Genomic DNA, 27,430 nt, shown 5'->3' with positions numbered 1-27,430 from the left:
AGCATTGAGAGAATAGCAATTTGCAAACATATGCAAGTCTGTCATGTGCTAAATAACACATGACATTTGAAGAGAGCAGACCTGATGTCATCCTATTGGCTATGCCTTCCTCCCCTGATGTTGTTCTCTCACTTACATTATGGTATGTTTACAAGCATAGAGAAGTTCACAAAACACAAAGAAGATTCATGGCACCAAAGCATATAAAACACATACACTACCATCAGAAAACTTAACATATATTTACTTATAATATCAAGAGAGGAAAGATGGATGTAATAAATTTGGCTCACCAGCTATGTGTGAAACAACTAACATTTATTTACAACATCCTGTCTTACAGAGTCCTGCAGCTTCATGGGTGCCAGTCAGCGTCCAAAATAGATCCGAGGTAAAAGCCCACGCTTGCTAGGGTGAGCTCCCACCCTGGTCCTCAATTGTTTTTTCCAGCTCGCGTGACTATCATTCCTTTAAAGTGCCAGATGCCACTGGGGAGAGTGGTAACACTGGGGGCGGGGTTGACAGGGGTGAGGAATGCAAGGCACAAGGGGAATGAGGAAAAGATTGTCTGAGGTTAAAAGTTATAAGACTGTCTGGGAAAGGTTCAGAGACTGTCTTGGGGCTGAGGCCATGCTGTTGGGGGCCATATTTAAGGATCTGGCCTGAGGCTGTATGGGCCATGTTCAAGAACTCTGCCTGGCATGCATGTGTTGGTCCTGGTCATGGGTAGGGAGACCTATCTTGGCAGTGACAGTCACGTACAGAATTGTGTGTAGGGCATGGTCAGTCAACTAAGGCATTTGGTATTTGGAATTTGAAACATGGTACTGGAAACAAGGGCACAGTAACATAAATGGGATTCTGGGTCCCTCAGTGTACCTGAAGTCAAGCTGGCATCTGAAAAGTCATAAAAAGTCATGAATGATTGCAAGTGAGGGTCTCGATAAATAAGGGTGCATGCGGCCTCCCGAAGGGGAGGGGTGTTATCTATTGGGGAATACATTCCTGCTGGTTATGCGTCACATGATGTGTAGTGACGTCAGCAGAGTGTTTGCATTGGCTTTGAATAGATCACAATCTTGATTCTATGAGCAACACCTTATGGGCAGCACAGTAGCACAGTGGTTAGCACTGTTGCTTCAGAGCTCCAGGGACCCGGGTTCAATTCCTGGCTTGGGTCACTATGCGGAGTCTGCACGTTCTCCCGTGTCTGCGTGGGTTTCCTCCGGGCGCTCCACTTTCCCCCCACATGTCCCGAAAGACGTGCTTATTAGGTGAAATGGACATTCTGAATTCTCCCTCTGTGTATCGAACAGGCGGCGGAATGTGGCAACTGGGGGATGTTTGAGATATTCGATATTGGAAGTTCGGAGGTGGGTTGCTGGGGATAGAGTAGAGAGGTGGGGGGTTGCTGTTTAAAGCCAGACCCCTCTGTGCTTGCTGCCAACTACAAACCCTGCAAAACCCGGGCAGCATGGTAGCACAATTGGATAGCACTGTGGCTTCACAGCGTCAGGGCCCCAGGTTCAACTCTCCGCTGGGTCACTAGTCTGTATAGAGTCTGCCCGTTCTCCCCATGTCTGCGTGGGTTTCCACCAGGTGCTCCGGATTCCTCCCACAGTCCAATTACGTGCAGGTTAGGTGGATTGGCCATGATAAATTGCCCTTAGTGACCAAAAAGGTTAGGAGGGGTTATTGGGTTACGGGGATAGGGTGGAAGTGGGGGCTTAAGTGGGTCGGTGCATTCGATGGGCTAAATGGCCTCCTTCTGCACTGTATGTTCTATGTTCTATAAAACCTCTTCCCCACCACGTTACGTGCGTGTGTCCTGGACTGCTACACGCTTCATGGCCTCTACAGTGGTGCTGCTGATAGGTGAGACTTCCATCCAGGGAGTGCCTGGTGCCGGCCATGTCACTGCCTGATTAATGTGTGGTTTAATTGACCTTCCCAAAAAGAGACAGCATGAGTCTCTCACAGCCAGCAGGCAAAAACACGGAAGCCTCAACAAGATTTTGCCCATATTCGCATGAACCGAAGTCAATCCAGCAGCAGGAGGTAAATCTACAGCAACACTTCCAGGATGCTCAGTGAGGGTCCCTATGGTCACTATGGCAGGACTGAAAGGGGTTTAGGTGGCATGGAGTGGGGTCAAGTTCACACCAGAGGCAGCCTGAAATTTGCTTGTTCGTTCCTGGGAGCACCCTTTCTCCTTTTCACCAACAGGTGCTCCTGGTGCCTCCAATTGTGTAACTGACCTGGAGAATTTTAACTCCACAGCTTTCCAGATAGGTTAAAATCACCCATGGCACAAGGTCACAGAACCCCAACTGATATTCTGTCCCAAAATGTACTCAATCCTGTCAGTTGTAGTGTTTTCTCATTATTTCCAGCTTTGTCGGAAACGCATTCTTTTTTCGTATTCTTCAATTTTTGTCCCTACCTTTGCTCAACAGATGCTCATGACGCTTTTCATCGAACAATGCTGTGAGTATTTCCTTGTCTCTGTCAAGCTCCCACAGCATCTCTTCCTTCACCTCAGATGCAGGCTTTGACTTTTGCAAAACAAAAAGATTGTGCAATATTTACTATTTGAAGATTGTATACACTTAATACTCTCCAAATCATTTATCTTCCATTAACTGCAAATATACATTTATTGTATAGTTTCTGATGTAGAGCCTCCTATGAAATCATAACACCACAAATCACAATACCACAAAATGCATTTATACAGTAATCTGATTTTTAAAAATTTTACTGAACATATTTAACCTAAAACCACCTTTCCAGATTTTCAACAGTATTTCTGTGTGCATTTTAAAAATCCTTTGTTGGCACCCTGCCTCCAATGCTAGTGCAGGCCGCAATCTCACTAATACCCAAAAAAGATAAAGACTTGACGGAATGTGGATCATACAGACCCATTTCACTGCTGAACATGGATGCAAAAATACTCGCAAAGATCCTGGCCAAAAGACTGGAGGGCTGCGTACCAGAGGGGGGGCTATGTGGAATATACGGACAGCTACTGGACAGAGCCTGAACACAACTGGACGGGACCAGACAAAAATGGGTGGACGAACTGGGGACAGCGGTGGGATGGGGACTCTGGAGCGATGGCACTGAGCAGGGTGAGCTTCACTTCCTCCTGCGCAAGGCTAAGCCTAATGCAGCTCAAAGTGGTGTACAGAGCGCACCTGACCAGAACCTGAATGAGCAGGTTCTTCCCAGAAGTGGACGACAAACGTGAACAATGCCAGAGGGGCCCCGCCAACCACACCCACATGTTTTGGGCTTGTCCCAAACTTGCTGGGTTCTGGACAGCCTTTTCTGAGGCAATGTCCAAGGTTGTGGGGGTGAGGGTGAAGCCACGCCCAATAGTGGCAATTTTCAGGATATTGGAGCAGCCAGAGCTACACATGGGAAAGGGGGCCAACGCCCTCGCTTTCGCTTCCCTAATCGCACGCCGGAGAATCCTGCTTGGCTGGCGATCGGCAGCACCACCTTTTGGAATTTCTCGACTTCGAGAAGATTAAGTACGCCACCCGAGGGTCAGAGGAAGGCTTCCTGGATACTTGGGGGCAGTTTGTCGGCCTGTTCCAAAACCTGTTTGAGGCCAGCAACGAGGAGTATGTCAAGGAAGAAAATAAAAGATGAAGAACCAAAGGACTGCACAACATGTACATACAATTAGTCAAATGAAGGACAGAATAAACCTCTCTGTGAAATAAAGCAAATTAGCATGGACAAGAAAAATGTAATGTATATAAGTAACAACTGTTTATAAATATGTGAAAAGCCAATAAAAAGATTTTCCAAAAAAAAAATCCTTTGTTGGGATGTGGATGCCGCTGGTAATACCAGCATTTATTGTTCTAAATTATTTGCTCCAAGAATGTGATGGTGAGCTGCCTTCTTGATCACTGCAGTCCATATGTCATAGACACCCACGAAGGGAGTTCCAGGGTTTATGTCACTTTTGCAAAATGCTTTTCGAAGAAAGACTAAACAATGTACACTTTGCTCTATTGACAAATGTATGAATATATATTTCACTGCTATGCTGATTTGATTATGCTGATTACCTGGATATCTGCAATTTCCTCATTCAGTCTTTCATTAATGTTGTTTTTCAATTGACCCCAGAAATCAAATCCATCAGGTTCAAGTCCAGGGGTTCTCTCCAGCCATTGCTTAAAACAAAATTTAAGAACCAATATAAAAATATAAACATGACAGGAAACAAGTGCAGGAACATGAGTGACTTTCCTTTCCCGCCCTCACTTATATACTAATATAAGTTGGTCAATTACAACATAATCATGATATCACCACAAGCGCAATTTCTCAATTATGGTCTATTTGATAGCCCTTCCACCGCTAAGTAAGGGTTTAAGTCCAGAGACGTAAGCACAACAATTTAGGCCAGGGGTTTTTAAACTGGTGTCCATGGACGCAGAGAGTCCATAGGAGCCTCTCAGGAGGTGATCAGCAAGACAGATTCATTTGTAAAAATTGAAAAATGCTGCAGAGCTGTTTGTCCAATTAGTGGCTGGCGTCGGGACGAGTTGGCAACAGCACAAAACTGAAATTGCCATATCAGGGTGTGGTGATCCACTGTGTTAACTGTGTGCACCTGTATTAGGGGATGTACAGTAGTACCTATACTACAGGTTCGCCGGTAGCCCCTGCCGGCTAGCTCCACCCACAAGGAGCCGTATAAATATGCATGACTCCTCCTGATCAGCCATTCTACCAGCTGCAGTCGGAGGCCACGCATCTGACTTTAATAAAGCCTCTGTTGTACCAATCCGAGTCTTTCGTACAATTGATAGTGCATCACGAGTGCAAAGGGAGAGGAAGAGCAGAAAGGACCTTTCAGCACAAAGGACCGGAGCGGAACTTGAAGTGGGGGGAGCTGGGGACTGCAGCCTGCTTGAGAGTGGGGAGCCGGAGTGGGCCTTGGAGTCGGGGACCAGAGTGGGCGCCCGACAGAGGACTGGAGCGAGCCTCGGAGCAAGGGGCCAGAGTGGGCGGCGTCGGAGTGGGAGGACATGAGTGATCTTTGGAGTGGGGTACTCATAGAATCATAGAATTTACAGTGCAGGAGGCCATTCAGCCCATCAAGTCTGTACCGGCCCTTGGAAAGAGCACCCTATCCATGCCCACACCTCCACCCTATCCCCGTAACACAATAACACCACCTAACCTTTTTGGACACTAAGGGCAACTTAGCATGGCCAATCCACCTACGGTAGCAAGTGGTTAGCACGGTTATTTCACAGCGCCAGCATCCCAGGTTCGATTCCCGGCTTGGGTCACTGTCAGTATGGAGTCTGCACGTTCTCCATGTGTCTGCATGTGTTTCCTTCAGGTGCTCCGGTTTCATAGAATTTACAGTGCGGAAGGAGGCCATTCGGCACATCGAGTCTGCACCGGCTCTTGGAAAGAGTATCCTACCCAAGGTCAACACCTCCACCCTATCCCCATAACCCCATAACCCAGTAGCCCCACCCAACACAAAGGGCAATTTTGGACACTAAGGGCAATTTATCATGGCCAATCCACCTAACCTGCACATCTTTGGACTGTGGGAGGAAACCGGAGTACCCAGAGGAAGCCCACGCACACACGGGGAGGATGTGCAGACTCCGCACAGACAGTGACCCAAGCCGGAATCGAACCTGGGACCCTGGAGCTGTGAAGCGATTGTGCTATCCACAATGCTACCGTGCTGCCCGTTTCCTTCCACAAGTCCCGAAAGACGTGCTGTTAGGGAATTTGGGAATTCTGAATTCTCCCTCTGTGTACCCAAACAGGCACCAGAATATGGCGTCTGGGGGCTTTTCACAGTAACTTCATTGCAGTGTTAATGTAAGCCTACTTGTGACAATAAAGATTATTATTATTAACCTGCACATCTTTTCGGGACTTGTGGGAGGAAACCGGAACACTCGGAGGAATCCCACGCAGATACAGGGAGAACGTGCAGATTCCGCACAGTGACCCAAGCTGGGACTCAAACCTGGGACCCTGGAGCTATGAAGCAACTGTGCTAATCACTGTGCTACCCGTGCCACCCAGACTCAAACTGGCCTCGGACCGGGGAGCTGGAGGCCCCTCTGAGCAGGGGGGAGTGCCAAAGTGGGCCTCAGAGCAGGAGAAAGAGGAGTGAGAGAGGGAAATGAGTGTGTTTGAGAGATGCAAAGGCTCTTCCTGTTTATACCCTTATTTCCCCTTCCTTTTATTTTGCTGTTGCACTTGTGATCTATGGGTGATTCATGGAAATCTCACTTTAAGGCAAGGAGCCTGTAAGAAGTCTGTACCTTTAATTCAAACAGAAGTATCCAGAAGGCTATTCTGGTTTAAACTGGTGTAGACTGGCCAGTTTAAGTGAGGACTCAGTTTGATTGATTGGCTGGTTTCCAGTCAATTGGCCCAAAAGGCTGTTCTCTGTCCAGTAACAGGTGGTGATTGGATCTGATCCCACCGATATATTTTTCAGAGTCCCAAGGTTTGAGTTTGGTTTCAGCTTTTATGCTGGCAACCTGGTGAAGAGATCCAACTATCTCGCTCCAAAAAGAATCCAGCTAATTCTCTGCAGAAGGCTACTATGAGGGCTGACTCTGCCTCCAGCAAGCCTCTTGCTGCTGTCCTCTGGAGACTCCAGAGGCCTGAAGACCAACCATTAGTTGAAAGCAAAGTTTGATCAGCAATAAAGTGTCTCTGCAGAAAGATAGAGGCCTGAATGCGGACCTCGAGCTGAAGGCCCAGTTTTAAAGGCAGCCTGCTCTTTCAACTTCCCTCAGCGACCACAGCCAGCCTCCGGACTCTGCCCCCCCCCCTCCCCCCCCCCCACCCACCCACTTCACCCAGCTTACCTCTTCTGGGGTTCCCCCCACACTCCACCTTTTATGGGGTAAGGTACCCCTGAGCCCAACCCCTGGCACGGACAACCTGGCACCTGAAGCATCTTGGCACTCCCGGTTTGGCACCATGGCAGTGCCTCTGTTTGCCTGGCAGTGCCAAGGTGTCCATGTGCCAGTGGGAATGCTCGAGTGCTACTCTGCTCAATGTCTGACCACCCATTTGTGCGGACCACTACTAAATGGCCTCCTGCCAAGGTCTCCCAGGCGGAGCCGGTGAATCCCGGGCCCTGGGAGAATACGGCGAGGATATATTTAAATGAGACTAATGGATAGCTTAAATATGCATATCTAGAGCATGCCTTAGAGAGCGAGATTCAGATCACGATATTTCATTAGATTCCGTTGAATCTCACGAGAAGTTTTGAGCGTCGCAAATCTGATGAGAGGTCTTTTGCGAAATTCAAAGGCTTCGCCCTGACACCAAGTCTGATGCGACGAAGCAGCTGAATCGCACCCATTAAAAACATTGGGCTGAATTCTCTGTTTGAGAGACTAAGTCCCTACGCCGGCATGAAAAGGTGGTGCTTTACGCCAGGAAAACTGGTGCAAAACGGCTACCGATTCGTCGTTTTGCTGGGGGCTAGTAGCGAGGCAGCGTAGAGCTCCCAGCATTTCCAGGTCTATGGGCGTGCATGCACATGGCAGCAGCCTGCAGCGGCCACGCCGTGCTTCATGGCGGACTCGGCCCCCGGACCCGGACCGCAAAAATAGTACCCCCCTTCGGCTGCTCGCAAGTCCCGAACTTCCTGTCCACAGCGCCCCCAACCCCGAATGAAGCCCCCACTGCCCGCAGATCGGCCTTCCCCTGACGGTGGCGGCGCCGGACTGAGTCTGCAGCCGTCACGCTAAGTTCACGACAGGTGAGACCACACGTGTCCCACGCCGTTGGGAACTCATAGAACATAGAAGAACATAGAACAGTACAGCACAGAACAGGCCCTTCGGCCCTCAATGTTGTGCCGAGCCATGATCACCCTACTCAAACCCACATATCCACCCTATACCCGTAACCCAACAACCCCCCCCCTTAACCTTACTTTTATTAGGACACTACGGGCAATTTAGCATGGCCAATCCACCTAACCCGCACATCTTTGGACTGTGGGAGGAAACCGGAGCACCCGGAGGAAACCCACGCACACAGGGTGAGGACGTGCAGACCCCACACAGACAGTGACCCAGCTGGGAATCGAACCTGGGACCCTGGAGCTGTGAAGCATTTATGCTAACCACCATGCTACCCTGCTGCCCCGAACTCGGCCGGTCGGAGACAGAGCATCGTGGGGTGGGCCTCAGGCAATGGCCTGAGGCCCTGGATACGCGGCGCGGTGTACTCCTACAGTACGCCGCTTTCAGGGGGTGGAGCATCGTGAAACTGGCACCGCCCCCGATTTTGGCATCATTGGGGATTCTCCGCCCCTCGTCAAATGTGATTTCGGCGTCAGGGAGCGGAAAATCCAGCCCATGAGATATGAGCGTAACTTGCCTCAACCTGCCTCGAACCCACCCACTTCTGATTTTAACAGAAGTGAGGTAGGGAAGGCTGACAATTAACCTTCTTACACATTGGTGCACCTCATTTAAATAGTTTAATAATATTGCCAACCTGAAAAGCCATCACAATTTACAATTTTCGACTGTTCAGCTATGTTTCCAAGGCCTCAGGCTTTCAGGCTTAGGATAGGCATGGAGCAGAATAGGCAAGAGCCTTTCCAGCATTGCTTGTGGGCCAGGAGGAACATAAAGTTATCGCTAAACAATTTGTGTCATATTTCATGCCACATCTCTGCTCCCTGACTGCAATATGATGTCAGAACGGCATGATGTATGATTGGTTTCAAAAGGTGTGCACCTGGCGAGCAGAACTCCAGGGGGATCTCGGAGTTGAGAGCACTCGTGCAGCACTCGTGGCATGGCTGCACGTCTTCAGCAGGGAAAGGGGGAAAGGGGATCACAGGCACAGTCTGACTCGCAGAGTATTTGAGGCAGCCTTCTGATGTGGGACCACTGGCTTCTTTGAAGGCTTGTAGAAAGGAAAAGTAAGGGATGGTGTGGCGGTTGGGAGGGGGGGGGGGAGTTGTTGGCGGAGAATCACCACGAGGGGCTCTTTCAATGGCCGCCGACCAGCGCCGCGCGTTTGCCGGCATTTCTCCAGGGACAGAATAATCGCGTAAAGGCGTTGGACCCGATCGTGGGTCTGATGCCCCATTCTCCGCCTCCGCACCAAGCGCGATTGCAGTGCGGTGGCTCGGAAAATCCCGGCCCTTGTCTTTACAGCTCCTGCAACTGAGGCATGACCGAATCCAGAGGCTCATCATCTGACTCAGACTCATCAGGTTCCTAGCCACCAGTACGCCTCAGCATCCTTGGATACCCCTGATTCCCCCCCAAGAAATATCGGATTGATCTTGCGGGGCGGCGGAGGAAAGGAGGTGCTCCTTCAGAGAGGCCGGCCCGCCGATCGGTTAGCACCGATCGCGGGCCAGACCCCTATTGAGCCCCCCCCCCCTTGGTGCTGGATCCCCCCTCCCCCCCACAGGCCGCTCTCCCCCAGCGTTCCCGTGCTGTTCCCGCGCTGTTCCCGCTGGCAGCGACCAGGTGTGGACTGCGGCGGCGGGAACCCGTCGTATCGGGCAGGCCGCTCGGCCCATCCAGGCCGGAGATTCCCCACTCGCCCATTACAAATGGCGAGCACTGATTCTCCCAGCGGCTAGCCGTAAATCTCGCCGCGCTGGTTTGGGGGGATGGGAGAATCGCGTGCGGGTGCCAGGCAGCGTGGCAGGACTCGCGCGGCTCCCCCGCGATTCTACCACCCGGCGTGGGGTGGGGGGGAGAATTCCTCCCCCGATGTGCTTCTGTTAAAAGGTGTTTCTTCTGTCTTCTGGATGTTGTTTTGGAAGTTATTAAGTATTACTTAATGTTGTATTATTCGGGGGTTCTATTTGAACTAATGGTTGCTAAGATGTTCACTGTATGTTTTAAAAAGGTTAACTTGAGTTCATAGAATAAACATTGTTTTGTTTCAAAAAATACTTTTCCATTTCTGCTCTACCACACCTGTAGAGTGGGCCGTGTGCTCCCCATACCACAATCTAGTAAAATATGTGGGTCAGGTGAACTCCATGCTACACTTTGGGGTTATCTAAACCCTGGCCCATAACAAATTGGGGGCTCATCCGGGATAAAAGTCTATATATTGGATTGGCTTTAGTGGACTTAAAGACAGTGAAGGGTGAGCATATTGTGGTTGCTTTTCAGGTGTAGTATTTTAGTTTAAGTGGGGAGTGTGTTATGAACAATGGCTCTTTCAGAGGGTCTGACGTTTTTGGGGTGGTGACGGTCACACGCAGTACCTTACGGACAGAGACTAAAAACAGACTGTTAGATTTGGCAAAAAAAATTGGAGTTAACATTATCTGACAAAATGTGAAAAGATGACTCATTGGAAATGGCAAAAATTCAGTTACAACTTAAACAAATGGAACATGAGAAAGAATTAAAGCGGTTTGAATATGAAAGAGAGAGAGAGGTAAAAGAACAAGAGAGAGAAGAAAGGAGAAAATAAAGAATAGCCCTAGCAGAACAAAAAGAAAGAGAAAGGGAGATACAGATCAGAGAAAAAGATAATGAGAGAGAGTTTGAACTTCAGAAAATGGCTATGGAACATGATAGTCAGTTAAAATTGGCAGACGTGAAAGGAAATGTACAGTTGGATGACAGTGATGACGATAGTGAGAAAGAGCGTCATAGTCGAAGGCTTGGTGGGGATCTATTTAAATATGTCCAAGCATTGCCAAGGTTTGACGAGAAGGAGGTGGAAGCCTTTTTCATTACATTTGAGAAGGTAGCTAAACAAATGAAATGACCACAGGACATGTGGGTATTACTGATTCAAACAAAGCTGGTAGGTAGGGCTAGTGAAGTGTTTGCATCACTACCGGAGGAGGAATCTGAGATGTATGAGGAGATGAAAAAATCCATCTTAGGTGCATATGAACTAGTGCCTGAAGCCGACAGACAAAGCTTTAGAAATTTAAGGAAAGAATTTGGTGAAACATACATGGAGTTTGAAAGGATCAAGCAGAGTAATTTTGATAGGTCGATAAGGGCATTGAAAATAGAACAAACATATGAAGCTCTCAGAGAAATTATACTTTTAGAGGAGTCTAAAAATTCAATTCCTGATGCAGTGAGGACTCATGTGGAAGACCAGAGGGTTAAAACTGCGAGGTCAGCAACAGAAATGGCAGGTGATTATGAATTTGTTCATAAATCAAAGCTTGGTTTCAACATCAGTTTCAGCCTGTGAGGGATAGGAACTGGGGGCATGAGAAATACTCAAGTGGTAAAAGTAAAGGTGATCTGATGGGAGATAATAAGGAGAGTGTACCTCAGATTTAAATGAAATCCAGGAGGGTGGAAAAGAAATGAAAATTTTCAAATGTTTCCACTGTAATAAACTAGGCCTTGTAAAGTCACAGTGTTGGTGGTTGAAGAAAAGCACTGGGAAGGCTGATGTGGTAAGACAATGGGGTTTGCTAAAGTGGTAAAGGAAAGCCCAAGTGAAGCAAAGGAGGTGCAAAAGATTGTACAGCCTGATCAAGAGGTGATTGATAAGAAGGTGCCAGATCTCTTTAAAGAATTTACTTGTGTGGGTAAAGGTTACTCATGTGTATCAGGAGGAGCAGGTAAAGAAGTCACAATTTTAAGAGATACGGGAGCTAGTCAATCTTTAATGGGAAGAGATAAGGGGTTATGTAGTTTGGGAAGAATGTTGCCAGAAAAAGTGGTAATATGTGGAATTCAGGGTGAGAGGAGTAGTGCTCCATTATATAAGGTAAGGTTGGAAAGTCCAGTGAAGAGTGGTGAAGTGGTAGTGGGTGTAGTAGAGAAACTATCTTGTCCAGGAATACAGTTTATCTTGGGTAATGATACAGCTGGATCACAGGTGGGAGTGATGCCTATGGTGGTTGATAAGCCAGTGGAAAATCAGACAACTGAAGTGTTGAAGGACGAATATCCTGGGATATTTCTGGATTGTGTAGTAACAAGGTCGCAAAGTCACAGGTTAAGACAAGAGGAGAAATCAAAGAGTGAAGATGAAGTCGAAGTGCAATAATCAGAAATAATTTTTGATCAGATGGTTGAAAAAGAACAAGAACAGGTGAAGGATGAGGCGGATATTGTTAGTTTAGGAAAATTGGTGGAGTTACAACAGAAAGCAAATACGGAAGAGGAATCTGAGTGTATACCAGAGTGTTATTACCGTAAAAGTGATGTCTGGATGAGAAAATGGAGACCTTTACATATGCAGGCAGATGAAAAGTAGGCAGAAGTTCATCAAGTAGTATTGCCGGTAGGGTATAGAAGGGAGGTGTGGCGAGTTGCACATGAGGTGCCAGTGGGAAGTCATTTGGGAATAAGGAAAACTCAAGCTAAAATCCGAAAACATTTTTATTGGCCTGGACTACATAATGATGTAGTTAAATTTTGTCAATCATGTCACACATGTCAAGTGATAGGGAAGCCTCAATCAGTGATAAAATCAGCACCCTTAATACGCATTCCAGCATTTGAGGAACGTTTTACACGGGTCCTAATTGATTGCATAGAACCGCTTCCTGAAACAAAAAGTGGGAATCAATATCTTTTGACGATAATTGATATGTCTACTAGGTTTCCAGAGGCCATTCCAGTACGTAATATTACAGCTAAAAAGATTGTAGATGAGTTACTTAAATTCTTTACTAGATATGGACTACCCACAGAAATACAATCAGATCGAGGATCAAATTTTACCTCAAGGTTATTCAAAGAAGTTATGGATAGCTTCGGAATAAAACAATTGAAATCAACTGAGTACCATCCAGAATCGGAGGGACCGTTAGAAAGGTGGCATCAGACATTAAAGACAATATTGAGGGCTTATTGTCACGATTATCCAGAGGATTGGGATAAAGGAATTCCATTTGTAATGTTTGCAATTAGGGATGCACCTAACGAGTCAACCAAATTTAGTCCTTTTGAGCTAATTTTTGGTCATTTAAAGGACCATTAAATTGATGAAGGAAAAATTGGTGAGTGAGAAATCGGAAATTACATTGGGCGAAATTCTCCAACCCCACGCAGGGTCGGAGAATCGCCCGGGGGCGCCGATAATCCCGCTCCCGCCATGTTCAAAATAATCCCACCCGCCATAAAACGGCGTTCTTCAAATCCCGCCGTCCGCCTCGGAGAACAGCTGGCGCCGGCGGGATGCCATTGTTTATTCAGGCTTAATTATTCTCCGGCCCAGATGGGCCGAAGTCCCGCCGACGTGGCCACGGGTCACGTCGGCGAAAATCAAAGTTGGTTTATAACGGCGTCAACCATTGATGATGGTTGACGCCGTTCAGCTTGGAGGTGGGTGACAGGACGGGGAGAAAGATAAATTACCTACTTCGAGTGCCGGTGGGTTGGGGGGAGGGTTTGTGAAGAGAGAGAGAGAAAGTATTTACTTGAGTGCCGGTGGGTTGGGGGGAGGGGTTGTGAAGAGAGAGAGTGAAATCACTTACTTGAGTGCCGGGGGGTAGGGGTGGGGGGTAGGGGTAGGGGGGGGGGGTAGGGGTGGGGAGGTAGGGTAGGGGTGGGGGGGTAGGGGTGGGAAAAGGTAGGGGTTGGTGGTTAGGGTTGGGGGGTGGGGGGGGGTTGGGTTAGGGGTGGGGGGTGTGGGGTAGGGTGGGGGGGTAGGGGTAAGGGGGGGGGTGTAGGGGTGGGGGGTAGGGGTAGTGGGTGGGGGTTGGGTAGGGGTGGGGGGTACGGGTGGGGGTGTAGGGGTAGGGGGTGGGGTGGGTGGGGAACTCAAGGTTCGCAAGATCGGCATAATTAGGGTTCAAACATTTTGGAAGTAATTAAATAATGAGGGCTCACCAAGAGTGCAGGAAATTTTTTTTCTCTCTCTCTCAGATGGCACGCAGCACAATTATACTCGCCATTTAAAAAAAAAAACAAGGCATTCAATCTATTCCATCGTGTTGGTTGCGGACTCTGCCACCCCTAACCCCCACCCCCCACCCCCCCCTACCCCCCCCCCCCCCCACCCCCTCCCAACCCTACCCCCACCCCCCCACCACCTCCTACCCCCCTACCACCCCTACCCCCCCACCACCCCTACCCTCCCACCACCCCTACCCCCCACCACCCCTACCCCCCTACCACCCCTACCCCCCTACCACCCCTACCCCCCTACCACCCCTACCCCCCCTATCACCCTACCCCCCCTACCCCCCTACCCCCCTACCACCCCTACCCCCCCTACCACCCCCCCCACCCCTAACCCCCCAACGCCGGGCGGCGTTGATGATGTCGCCCGACGTCAACCGACGCGCCACTTCCGCAGCGGGTGAAACTGACGCGTACAGCGTCACTCCGCTGCTGGCCCTTTCGGGATGGGAGATTTCGGGCTGATGAGCGGGCCCCGACGCCTGAGTCACCAGCGCCGTTTTTGACCACCGGTCAAGGGCGTCACGGTGGACTTCGGTGAATTTCGCCCATTATTGGATTACGGGTCAAATTTGAGGGTACAATTAAATAGAGCAGGTAAATTGGCTAGACAACATTTAAAGATTGCACAAAATGTGATGGAACAGGTAGCGGACAAGAAATCCAAAGCTCAGAGTTTTACCATTGGAGATAAAGTTTTAGTATTATTACCAGTGGTAGGTGAACCTTTAAAAGCTAGGTTATGTGGACCTTATCAGATTGAAAGGAAATTAAGTGAGGTGAATTATGTGGTTAAAAACGCCGGATAGAAGGAAAACTCACCGAGTGTGTCATGTGAATATGCTTAAAAGATACTTTGAAAGGAAAGGAGAGAAAAAGGAGGAGGTTTTAATGATTCTAACTCAAAGTGACGAACCAAATCAAGATGACTGTGAATTTGACATACCTCAAATTAAATTGGAAAACAAGGATGTTCTTAAAAATTGGGATAAATTGTTGAGTTACCTTCCAGAGGAAAAACAAACTGACCTGAAAGAGTTATTGATATCACATGGGCAGGTTTGTGGAGATAAATTGAGAAGTACTAAAATGGTTATACATAATGTAGAAGTGGGGAATGCTGTTCCAATCAAACACCATCCATACAGACTTAACCTTTTAAAATTGGCACAGGTTAACAAAGAAATTGAAAGTATGTTTAAAAATGGCATAATTGAAGTGGGTTGCAACCAATGGAGCTCACCCATAGTGATGGTACCTAAACCAGACGGTACCCAACAGTTGTGTGTGGACTATAAAAAGGATTAATGCAGTTACAAGAACGGACTCTTATCCTATTCCACGTTTGGAGGATTGCATTGAGAAAGTGGGACAATCAGCTTTTATTTCCAAACTGGATTTACTTAAAGGTTACTGGCATATACCTTTATCCGCAAGGGCGAAGGAGATTTCAGCTTTTGTGACTCCAGATGGTATATACCAATTCAAAGTTATGCCATTTGGCATGAAAAACGCACCAGCCACATTTCAACGGTTAACTAACAAAGTTGTTTCAGGATTACCCAATTGAGCGGTATACATCGACGATCTGGTCATTTTCAGCCAGACATGGAAAGAACATTTAAACCATCTGATGGAGTTATTCGATCGACTTCAGGACGCGGGTTTGGTGATAAACCTAGCCAAAAGTGAATTTGGAAAAGCCCAAGTCACTTTCCTTGGCCATACAATCGGACAGGGTCGAATGCTCACATGAGATGCAAAACCTGCAAAACCAACAGTTATTGAGGAGTTTCCGATACCCTCAAGACGAAGGGAAATAATGCGATTTCTCGGCATGGTTGGATTTGATTGAACATTTGTGCAAACGTTTTGCAGCGTGATTGCTCCACTGATGGACTTGCTGAAGAAACGTCGAAAATTTCAATGAACAGTGGAGTTTCAACAAGCATTTGACTGCCTGAAAGCTGTGATTACCAATACTCCTGTGTTGGAGAATTACAATGGACTCTGTGATCAGACTGAACTAAAGTATCAGACTTTAAAGAGACATCCCGCGGCATAGAGAAATGGATGGATTGCGCAAAGACCTTCTTGTTCAAAGAGACTGTCAATCGAGACGGATTTCAGTTGGAGGAAGAAGAAATTAAAAAATGGACTATATTATTATACCTGTTTGCGTGCGTTGTTTATTGAAACAAAAAAGTATATTTACTGTATGCATTTCTTAAAGAATGGTGAAAAGGTGAAAAATGAAACCGTCTTGAAGTTGATGGTTATTTTTTTTTTCTTGAGGAGAAGGTGTCATGTGAGAGTACCTTTAAGAAATGGGCGTTTAAGAAATGTACCTTTAAGAAATGGGTGTTTACCAGTGATGTCAGAGTGTGGGTGGAACTGGACTGCCTGTCAGCTTTTTACTTTCATTTTAGGCTGTTTGCTGCAGGGTGTGTTTTATTTTCATTTTCAGTGTTGGAGCTGAAGCCAGACAGAGCAGGTGTACTGTTGATCTCTCTGCCATAAAAAGACTATCTCTTGATCATTTGTTGAATTCAGAATTATAAATGTTTTCGTAGTGAATGTAAACCTGATCTGCTTCTGTTAAAAGGTGTTTCTTCTGTCTTCTAGACGTTGTTTGGGAAGTTATTAAGCATTACTTGGTGTTGTATTATTTGGGGGTTGTATTTGATCTAATGGTTGCTAAGATGTTCACTGTATGTTTTGAAAAGGTTAACTTGAGTTCATAGAATAAACATTGTTTTGCTTTAAAAATACTTTTCCATTTCAGCTCTCCCACACATGTAGAGTGGGCCGTATGCTCCCCATACCACAATCTATTAAAAGTTCTGGGTCAGGTGAATTCCATGATACACTTTTGGGTTCTCTAAACCCTGGCCCATAACAACAACATTATTATTTTTTTAAAATTTAGAGTACCCAATTATTTTTTCCAATTAAGGGGCAATTTAGCATGGCCAATCCATCTACCCTGCACATCTTTGGCCCGTGGGGGTGAAACCCATGCAGACACGGGGAGAATGTGCAAACTCCACACGGACAGTGACCCAGAGCCGGGATTCGAACCCAGGTCCTCAGCGCTGTAGGCAGCAATGCTAACCACTGTGCCACCGTGCTGCCCCAAACAACAACATGATTGATTATTGACGGAATCTCAGTTTGAGTACCTCTACCAGTTGTAAGAGTGTTGGTTCCGTTTCCGATCGAAAGAGCAGCTCATTTTCCTGCCCTTTGAAGTTGTCCTTATAGTGCTTTCTGTTGTAAGGAATTCGCAAACTGTCTGGAACGCCAATCTTATTCTCTATAAGGCGAAACTGCAGACTCTGAAATCCAGATGCAGGTGCCAAATACTTCCTTTAAAAATAAATAGGAAAAAATAATCAGCATGTTACGTGAATCATAATTTGATTAAAATTCACTAAAACTGGTTTTCTTTCTTATGTTATGTATGGAATAAACCAAATGTTGGCTTAACATTGGCTTTGGCTTACTATTGCATTGATCTATCCCCTTCTGAAAGATAGGAAAACTGCCAGTAAGGACACATGTAATATTAGCCTATCCAGTAGACACAATGAGGAATTTCATTGTACAACCATATGGCCAGGCGTAGGCTTTAACATTCCTTTCTGGAGCATTGGGTACACAATTCAGATCAAAAAATTCTAGCACACTGCATGATTGCATTTAAGAGGACCTAACAATCTATTCATTCCTATTAAGAACTCCTGACCACATGCTTCTAGTCATTAGAGACAGACGACAAATAATTAATAAATCATGGAATCCGTACAGTGCAGAAAGGAGCCTTTTGGCACATCGAGTCTGTACCAACCCTCTGAAAGAGCACCCTAGCTAGGCCCCCTCCCGAACCTATCCCAGCTAACTAGCATTGGGTAATGTCCATAGAAGGAGGAAAGATTAGAACAGAAGAACAAATGAAATAGGAGCAGGAGTAAGCCACATAGCCAAGTAAACTTACTGAAATTCAACTGAGGAAGGAGCTGCGCCCTGAAAGCTAATGATTCGAAACAAACCTGTTGGACTTTAACCTGGTGTTTTAAGACCTTTTAATGTGCCCACCCCAGTCCAATGCCAGCAGTAAGAGCAAAGCTGAATTTTTACATCAACTCTAAACAGCACCTAGCCCATCAAGGCCTTGAAGGGTTTTATACATTTCTATCAGATCACTTCTGATTCTTTCAACTCCTGAGAACATAGGTCAATTCCACTCAATCTCTCCTCATAGGACAACATCTCACACATGCCCAGAATCCATCTAGTGAACGGGACTCGGACCATGTAAATGTCCATTGACCTCGGGGGGGGGGGAAACTTCCAGTCTCAGGGCGGGCGCAGCCAAAGAATCCCGCCCAATGTCTGAGAATAAAATGCTGGCTATGTTTGCATTCATTGAAAAAAAAATTTAGAGTGCCCAAATTTTTTTTTACCAATTAAGGGGCAATTGAGCAATCCACCTACCCTGCACATCTTTGGGTTGTGGGGATGAGACCCATGCAGACACGGGGAGAATGTGCAAACTCCACAAGGACAATGACCCAGGGCTGAGATCGAACCTGGATCCTCAGCACCATGTGGCAGCAGTGCTAGCCAGTGTGTCACCCTGCTGCCTATGTTCACATTCATTGAACATGAACAGATCTAAAGCCTATAAAGGTGAATAAATGGTAAATTATTTCCAAAGTTATATACTCTCAAGGATGACTCACTTCATAAGAAATGTTGTTGTCATTACAGACATGGGATTCTCCGATCCCCGACGGCGAAATCGCCTTCGGCAACGGGACGGAGAATCCCTGATGGTGACCTAATCGGGGCGGCGCCGGTCCACGATGCTCCGCCCCCTGAAAAGCGGCACAGTCGAGGAAGATCCGATCCGCCATCAGGGGGTCTTCATTCGGGGCTGGGGGCACTGTGGGGGGTGGTCCAGGGTGTGCGAGCTGGCCGAAGGGGCGACTCTTTTTGCGGTCAGGCAGTTGCAGGCTACCGCCGTGCGCATGCACAGCCATAGACCCAGCAATGCTCCAGGCCTTATCAGCAACTAAGCTAGGAGCTCTACGCTGTCTCCCTGCTAGCCCGCCCTGGAGCAGGGAATCGGTGGTCGTTTTCACGCCGGCATGGGGACTTAGTCTCCCAAACGGAGAATCCAGCCCATAGTTTTTCAGGTTTTGAGTTTTCAGGTGGCCAACAGATTCTGCCCCATGTGTGAACACTTACTTCGGATCATGGCTTCATAGAAACATGAGTAGGCTATTTAGCCCTCGAGCCTGTTCCGACATTTAATGAGATATAATATAGTAATCTTTATTGTCACAAGTAGGCTTACATTAACACTGCAATGAAGTTACTGTGAAAAGCCCCTAGTCGCCACATTCCAGCACTTACTCGGGTACACAGAGGGAGAACTCAGAATGCCCAAATTACCTAACAGCACGTCTTTTGGGATTTGTGGGAGGAAACTGGAGCACCCGGAGGAAACCCACGCAGATGCAGGTAGAATGTGCAAACTCCACACAGACAGTGACCCAAGCCGGGAATCGAACCTGGGACCCTGGCGCTATGAAGCAACAGTGCTAACCACTGCACATATTAGATGGTGTATGTTATATAGTTGTATAGTTATATTTGCTGAATACTTCTGGTGTGCAAAAGATCTACAATTTTAGATTGAAAATTCATAATTGATCAAATATCATATATGGAATAGAATGCCAGGCTTCTAACCATCCTTTGCCTGTAAATTATTCATCAATTTTTGTTTTAATCATTTATATATGGAACCTTCTGTTCTGGAAGCTTGACCTGCCTTAACTGGGCAGCAACAACAGATTTTTGACAGTACATTGTGAAGTTTTATTCCTGCTCCTTCTGACATGATGTTCTTTGACAGCTCCTCAGGCAACAGCAGGCACATGGTTGTCTACATCATCCTGGAGCTGATGGTCGAGGGCTTGTTGTAATAGATCAGGTGGGAGGCTTCACACCCTCAAAAATAATGTTCACAAATTACTTAAGATGCTCATGGCCATAGAGTAACTGTAGCAACAGCTACAGCACAGAAGAATGTCATTTGGCTCTTCAAGTCAATGTTGGCTTTCTGTAAACCAAAGCAGTCAGTCTCATTTCTCTGCTCTGTACCTACTCCCCTGCAAGTCTATTTCGTCAAGCGCCCAACAATTTCCTTGAAATCATTCAGCATCTCTCAGTCCAGCACCCTTATGGACAATACGTTCAGGGTCATGACTATTTTCTGTGTAAAAAGGTTATTCCTCACATTCACCACCAGTCAAAACCTTAAATTTGTGCCTGAAGTTTGGTGTTATCAATTAATGGAAACACTTTTCCTTGTCCAAAACCTGGCATACCCTTGCCCACCTCTGTCAGATCGCCCCCTCAAGTTCCTTTGTTCCAAGAAGGACTACCTTTCTAATCAAATCTTGTCACTAAAATCCCAGAATCTTACACCCCCAATCCAAAAACCCATCTTTGACAGCATGATGGGAGAAAAGCACAAAGCCTAACCGCATGAAAATACATGCACCTGGTCAGCAAACCTCAGAGGAGAACTCAGATGAGTGTGGTGTTTGTAGAGTGGCTCCATGTCTTCAACCGGGAGATGGGGTACTAGGTTGACTCAGGAGACACCAGCCTTGACTTGGGTGATACCAGTCTTGATATGTGAGAGAATGGGGTTTGACTGAGGGGACATCAGGCTTGATTTGTGGGTACAGGATTTGACTTGGGGGACTGCAGGCTTCATGTGGGTACCAGGGTAAAACTTGAGGCTACCAGGGTGTGACTTCGAGGATACCGGGATTTGACTCCGAGATAACGAGATTTGACTTGGAGGGTACCGAGATTTGACTCCAAGGGTAACAGGATTTGACTCTGATGGTACTGAAGTTTGTCTCCGACGGTAACGGTGTTGACTCAAGGGCACTGAAGTTTGATTTCAGGGTACCGGGGTGTGAATCGGAGGATAGCAGGGTGAAAGTCAAAGCTACAGGAGTAAAACTGTCAAGTGTGAAAAGCATCGTTTTTGAGGATGCTATGTACTACCAGGCCATGGGCTTCCTAGAAGGGCCTCACAGAGGGAAGGGAAGCGTGGAGAATGGTCTTCTTGGAAAGGCCTCAAAGAAGGAAGAGAATTCTGAGTCAGTGCAGTGGCAGGGCTTTGGGGACTGATGGTTCCACACAATCTGGTGGGGGGCATGGAGTTCTAGAGGTGGGATGTTGACAAGGACAAAGCTGATGATAAGATAGGTCAGTGATCAGAAACCGCATTGCTGTTGGAATGCAGAGGCCAGCCGCACCTCAGAGATGCAGAGAAGACACAGGGAGTACAGTGAACTGTGTGAGCTCAGCTCAGTACATTGTGGGAGACATTATAATTCCCATCAAGAATGACTGATGTGTTCAGTCACTGCTAAGAGACACCCGCAATGTGCAGGGAAGCTTGCAGAACACATGGAGGAAGCCCTTAATTGGGCACCCAGCCTTTTTCTGGTGCAGGATCCTGTTTTCAGGTCGGCATTACAGGATCAAAGCTCATTAGGGTCAGGAATTAGAAGAGATGCAATTTGTAATTGTTCACCTAATGAGGTGAAAGTTATGTTTTATTACTGAATACCCATGTCCATATGCAACTAGAGCTTATTAACCTGCTGCTACACCTTGGTTCATTCCCAACATCCACAATGGAGCTGTAGACAACCTGCTTTTTGCCACACCCTATTGTCTGTGTTGACCTTGGTAGGTGTCCTCTGGAGTGTCCAGACCTGGTGGTACAGGCCTGCTTTCAGAATCCTGCTGTGTAGCACTGCCACCTTCCTCAGCCTGTGGAGCTGGAGCTGAAACAGTTACAAGAAGAGGGGATTCTGGTGGACACAAAACTTATGCAGTGACGTGGGTGGACAGCCCTGGGGCGTGCACCAGTTGATCCCCATCCATATGGGGCAGCACGGTAGCACACGTGGCTAGCACTGTGGCTTCACAGCGCCAGGGTCCCAGGTTCGATTCCCCGCTGGGTCACTGTCTGTGCGGAGTTTGCACGTTCTCCCCGTGTCTGCGTGGGTTTCCTCCGGGTGCTCCGGTTTCCTCCCATAGTCCAAAGACGTGCAGGTTAGGTGGATTGGCCATGCTAAATTACCCTTAATGTTCAAAAAAAGGTTAGGAGGGGTTATTGGGTTATGGGGATAGGATGGAAGTGAGGGCTGAAGTAAGTCGGTGCAGACTCGATGGGCCGAATGGCCTCCTTCTGCACTGTATGTTCTATGTAACTGAATATGGTTACCCTGGCTTCTTCCTTGGAATGGAAGGGCAGCTGGACTGAGAAGTCCCACCATCCTCTGTCATTGGCACTGATGGATGCCTACACCATGGAGTGCATGTCCTACAGCAGTGCAGGATAATAATCTTGGACCAAGGTCTCCAAGGCTGCTGCAACCCTAACTGTTAACCTGGGTACGTTGGAGTGTCAGCGCAATCACCTCAGACACAAGGGGGACAATCTCCTCCATGCAGCCTTTCAATCTCAGGAGTGTACCAGACATCCCCACCTGATTTTCCCTACCTAGTCCAGAGGTTCATCAACTAACTGGGATTTAGCAGATTCCTGCCCTCCCGCATCATCCCAGTGCCGGCACTCTGGGATGTTCCTGCCTATGCTTGCTGTGGATGTGATGTGCTCCGATTCCAATCTAAAGTCTGCTCGAAATCTAGGTCTCACTGAGATGTGTGCCTCTGTGCTGGTGGAGGGTGTGGGTGAGCCTTGTGACGGCTCTTCCACATTGGGCTCTGTGAATTCCTCTTCTGTGCTGCTCTTGAGGCTTCAGTCAAGGAATTGGCTTGTGGACCCTCTTAGCTGCTTCCCAGATGTGCCTTGAACGGAAGGAGAGTTCATGAATGCATGGCAGGGGCCTGAGAAACAGGGGACATCTCTCACAGCATGGTTTCTGATGGATGTTACAGTGCTGGATCCTTACTTGGTTTATTGCTGCTGACCTAATCAAGGTAAGTCAGCACAGGAGCGGTCCTTCCTGGCCAGTTGGAGGACCGCATCCTTGAAGTCTATGAGGACGTTCAGCTCAAGCATCCCTCCACCCATCTGGGATCTCTCCCTCTTGTTGTGAGACAACTTTTTCTGCATGATGACAGCTGGAGAGAATGTAAGCAAGTCGCATGCGAGGGCTGATGTTAAGGATGCCTGGCATGTGTGGATGGTGATAAGGAGGTGATACATGCACGACCCACAGAGAGTTTCCCTTGAGCTAACATTGCGTAAGATCACTGTGGATCTGTGATGGGTGTGTCAGTTGAGAGTGATGAGAAGATTGAATTACCATGGCAGAACGGAGAAGATCATCTTTCAAAATTTTTAAAAGAAATTTAGAGTACCCATTTCTTTTATTCCAATTAAGGGGCAATTTAGCCTGGCCAATCCACCTACCCTGCACATCTTTGGGTTGTGGGGGCAAAAACCACGCAAACACGGGGAGAATGTGCAGACTCCACACGGACACTGACCCGGGGCCGGGGTCAAACCCAGTTCCTTGGCGCCATGAGGCAGCAGTGCTAACTACTGTGCCAGGGTGACGCCCATTCAGAGGAGGTAATTTATCCTCTTCCTGCACGGGGTGGCATTGGCACAGCAGAGGACTGGCGCTGCTACTGCCTCCTATGTTGGATTCATCAATTTGCTAGCTAATTTCCATCGTGAGCATGGGTAGAACACATGGGAACATCGGTACAGGAGTATCATTCAGCCTCTTGTACCATTTCATACCATCATGGTGCCTTTTACACACACTAATCCCAAAACCCTTTCTGTGTTAATCAGAAATCTATCAATCTCTGCTTTAAATATACACAATGGCTGAGCTTCCATGACCTACTGGCATAGAGAATTCCAAAGACTCACAACCCTCTGTGTAAATAAATTTCTCCTGATCTCCGTCTGAAGTGGCGCCCCCCCTTATTTTGAGATTGAATGCAACTCCCCAGCCAAGAGAAACATCTTATCTGCATCTACCCTGTTTATCCCTTTGAGTATTTTGTAGGATTCAATTCGATCACCCCACATTCTTCTAAACTCTAGAGAATCCAGTTTGCCCAACATCTCGTCATAAGACAGTCCCACCATCCCTGGAACAAGTCTGGTGAATCTTCGGTACACTCCCACTGTGGCAATAATATATTTTTGATGTAAGGAGACGAAAACTGCATATAGTACTCCAGGTGCAGTCCAACCAAGCTTCTACACAATTGAAACAAGACCTCACTACTACTGTAACATTCCATTAGCTTTCCCAATAGCTTTCTGCACCTGCGTGTTAGCCTTCAGTGACTCATGGACAATGACACCCGGAGTTCCTTTGTATATCTGTACTTACTAATTTTTTTCCATTCACGAAATACTCTGCACATCTGTTTCTACTACAAAAATACATTACCTCACATTTTTCCACATTACATTCCCTCGGCCATGTCCCTGCCCACTCACTCCAAATCCTCCTGTTGCGGCTTCGCATCTCAACATCGCGGGCGCGATTCACCGCAAATGCGGCGAGTCGTAAAGGCTGCCATAAAACTGGCCGTGTTTCACGGCAGCCTCCGCGCCCCCTCCTGGGACCCGATTCTCCCCCCCGGGCGGGGCTAGCAGCGGGGCCCTGTGAAGCACGGCATCGCGGGCTTAGCGACCGTCACTACGTCCGCGCGCCAAGCGTCATGCCGGCTGACGCGCACGATGACGTCAGCCGCACATGCGCGGGTTGGACGGCTCCAGCCTGCGCATGCGCGGATGATGCCATCACGCAGACGCATCAAACCCGCGCATGCGCGGGCCATCATGCCCCTCAGCCGCCCCGCGGACTGATCCTGCGGAGTGGCGGAAGAACAAATAGTGCGTGGGTATCAGACCCGCTGCCCGTGATCGGTGCCCACCGATCGCAGGCCCATGCCACCCTTGGCACGGCCGTGGTGCGGCCATGCCAATCGGTGCCATGGTTGTCCGGGATGGGCACTTTGCGGCCATTTTCACGAACACTGAAAGCAGGTGTGATCGTGGCCGTGAAAATGGCCGTAAACTCCGCGGTATTCGGCACATCGGCCTGCGGAGAATCGCTGTTCGCCGTAAAAAACGACAAGCAGCAATTCGTGTCAGGGGACGGCCGGAAGGGGGGGGAGAATAGCGGGAGGCCATGAAAATTGTCGGGAAGGCCCTCCCGCTATTCTACGATTCGTCGTGGGTAGCGGAGAATCGCGCCCCGCTTTTCCCGCCCAAAATCGGTCTTTATCGATAGCTGAGAAATTCCCAGCCAATATCTCTCATAATACTAGAAGCTTGTTTACCTACATGTATCAAAGTAAATTAAATGTCATTATGTTGAGGTGTTGTTTTCTGGTGCTTCAAATAAACGCAGAAATACGCAAAGTAGAACTGAATTTCCTTGAAAGTTTCACTTTTTGTTTTCAGTCTTTATTGTCACAAGTAGGCTTACATTAACACTGCAACGAAGTTACTGTGAAAAGCCCCTAGTCTTCACATTCCAGTGCCTGTTTGGATACACAGAGGGAGAATTCAGAATGTTCAAATTACTTAACAGCACGTCTTTCGGGACTTGTGGGAGGAAACCGGAGCACCCAGAGGAAACCCATGCAGACGCAGGAACAACATGCAGACTCCACACAGACAGTGACCTGTCTGGGAATCGAACCTGGGACCCTGGAGCTGTGAAGCAACAGTACTACCCACTGTGCTACCGTACTTGCCTTCCATTGTACCATTAATGAGAATTGGACAGAATCAACAGTGAAATGATGAAAATGTGAGTGGTACAGTTGATCTCCCGACAGAATTTCAGTCCCTCCTGTCTAAAATTTTGTTTGCCCAGATATCTGGAATAGGATCATTAAAATCTTTGTTCCAAATTTTACCACTCTTCCCATCCATCCACCTGCACTTACCCCAACCAGAATCTTTCCTTTAATCCAACACATCCCACTGCTCAAGAGGAACAGCAGACCATAGGTCACCAGGACTTCCTGTACCCATGTGACATTTATATGGCTGGGAGAATGACTAATAGTATGAATAAAAAAGGTACAACACCTTCTGTCTCACTAACATGCACCTGACTAGACTGTGGCTGAAGACAAGCCAATGTTCAAACACATGTTTGATCTTGTAGCTAAGAATATATAACAAGAATTGGTTGAGAGAAAAGGCACCCATTAGAGCACTAAAATGCCTGAATCCCAGAGAAACAGTTCTGACTTTGATCTCGGCTATCAACTTCACAATGTTTATTTACACAAGGATACTGTGTTTCCAGTGCTTGCAGTTTCAGCTATTGACACTTTAAAGGGTTTGCATGATTGACACTTTATTACCTTGTAGAAGAAAGGTTTTAGTTCAGAAAGTGCAAAATTATCAATGAATGACTGTTTTTAAAAACTTTTTTTCCAACACACATTAATGTCACTATTGGATCTATGTAAATAATACATAAATAACCTTTAGTGTAACAAGTAGGCTTACATTAACACTGTAATGAAGTTACTGTGAAAAGCCACTAGTCGCCACATTCTGATGCCTGTTCGGGTACACAGAGGGAGAATTCACAATTCTCAGCTGGTATGGGAATTGAACCCATGCTGCTGGCCTTGTTCTGCATTACAAACCAGATGTCTAGCCCACTGGGCAAGAGTTTACTGTGCGTGAATGGGCATGGGATTGCCATAACGTAGCATGGGAGCATAAGGACTGTGTGGAGGGGGGCATGAGCAGGACATTTTAAACTTACCTCTCAAAAGGTTCCCTCAAACAGACGCTGGGTCATAGTATTTCTGAGATGTGGTAAGTCACAATTCTTTGAAAAGCTGGCCCAACTCCTTGAAAGTTGTGGAGAACTAGGACATGCCTATCCCCGTAATAGAACCAGACAGTTCAGGAGTGCAGGATCTATTGTCATGTGAGAGTACCTTTAAGAAATGGGTGTTTATAAATGAGTGTGTATATAAATATCTGTAGTGAGAGTACCTTTAAGAAATGGGTGTTTACTACTGCAGTGATGTCAGAGAGTGGGTGGAGCTGGACTGTCTATCAGCTTTTTACTTCCGTTTTTAAGCAGGCTGCAGGTTGTGTTTTCGTTTTGTTTTCAACGTTGGAGCTGAAGCCAGACCAAGCAGGTGTACTGCTGTTCTCTCGGCCATCAAAAGACTATCTCTTGATAATTTGATGAATTCAGAATTATAAATGTTTTCAGTAGTGACTTTAACCTGATGTGCTTCCGATAAAGGTTTTGTTTTTCAATTGTATGGATGTTAAAAAGGAAAGCTTAAATGTTTACTCAGTGTTGTAGTCTTTGGCCTTTGTATTTGAATTAATGGTTGCTAAGATGTTCACTGTACGTTTTAAAAAGGTTAACTTGAGTTCATAGAATAAACATTGTTTTTCTTTAAAAATACTTTTCCATTTCTGC

General features: G+C 47.1%; 1 protein-coding gene across 1 annotated transcript in view; it reads right to left on the bottom strand.

Annotated features, from left to right (window-relative positions):
• The window catches only part of LOC119963315 (tryptophan 2,3-dioxygenase-like), a 68,847-nt gene that overhangs the window by 15,479 nt on the left and 25,938 nt on the right, over nucleotides 1–27,430 (bottom strand). The window contains exons 6-8 of the mRNA XM_038792291.1: nucleotides 17,096–17,282; nucleotides 4,089–4,196; nucleotides 2,444–2,555 (exon numbers count right to left, since the gene is read on the bottom strand). Of these exons, the coding sequence (XP_038648219.1) occupies nucleotides 2,444–2,555; nucleotides 4,089–4,196; nucleotides 17,096–17,282 (407 nt within the window). The remainder of the gene's footprint in view (nucleotides 1–2,443; nucleotides 2,556–4,088; nucleotides 4,197–17,095; nucleotides 17,283–27,430) is intronic.

The sequence above is a fragment of the Scyliorhinus canicula genome, chromosome 3 (genome assembly GCF_902713615.1).
Source record: "Scyliorhinus canicula chromosome 3, sScyCan1.1, whole genome shotgun sequence".
NCBI lineage: Eukaryota > Metazoa > Chordata > Chondrichthyes > Carcharhiniformes > Scyliorhinidae > Scyliorhinus > Scyliorhinus canicula.
Note: the sequence above shows the minus strand (reverse complement) of the source record. Positions and strands in the feature narration are given on the sequence as shown.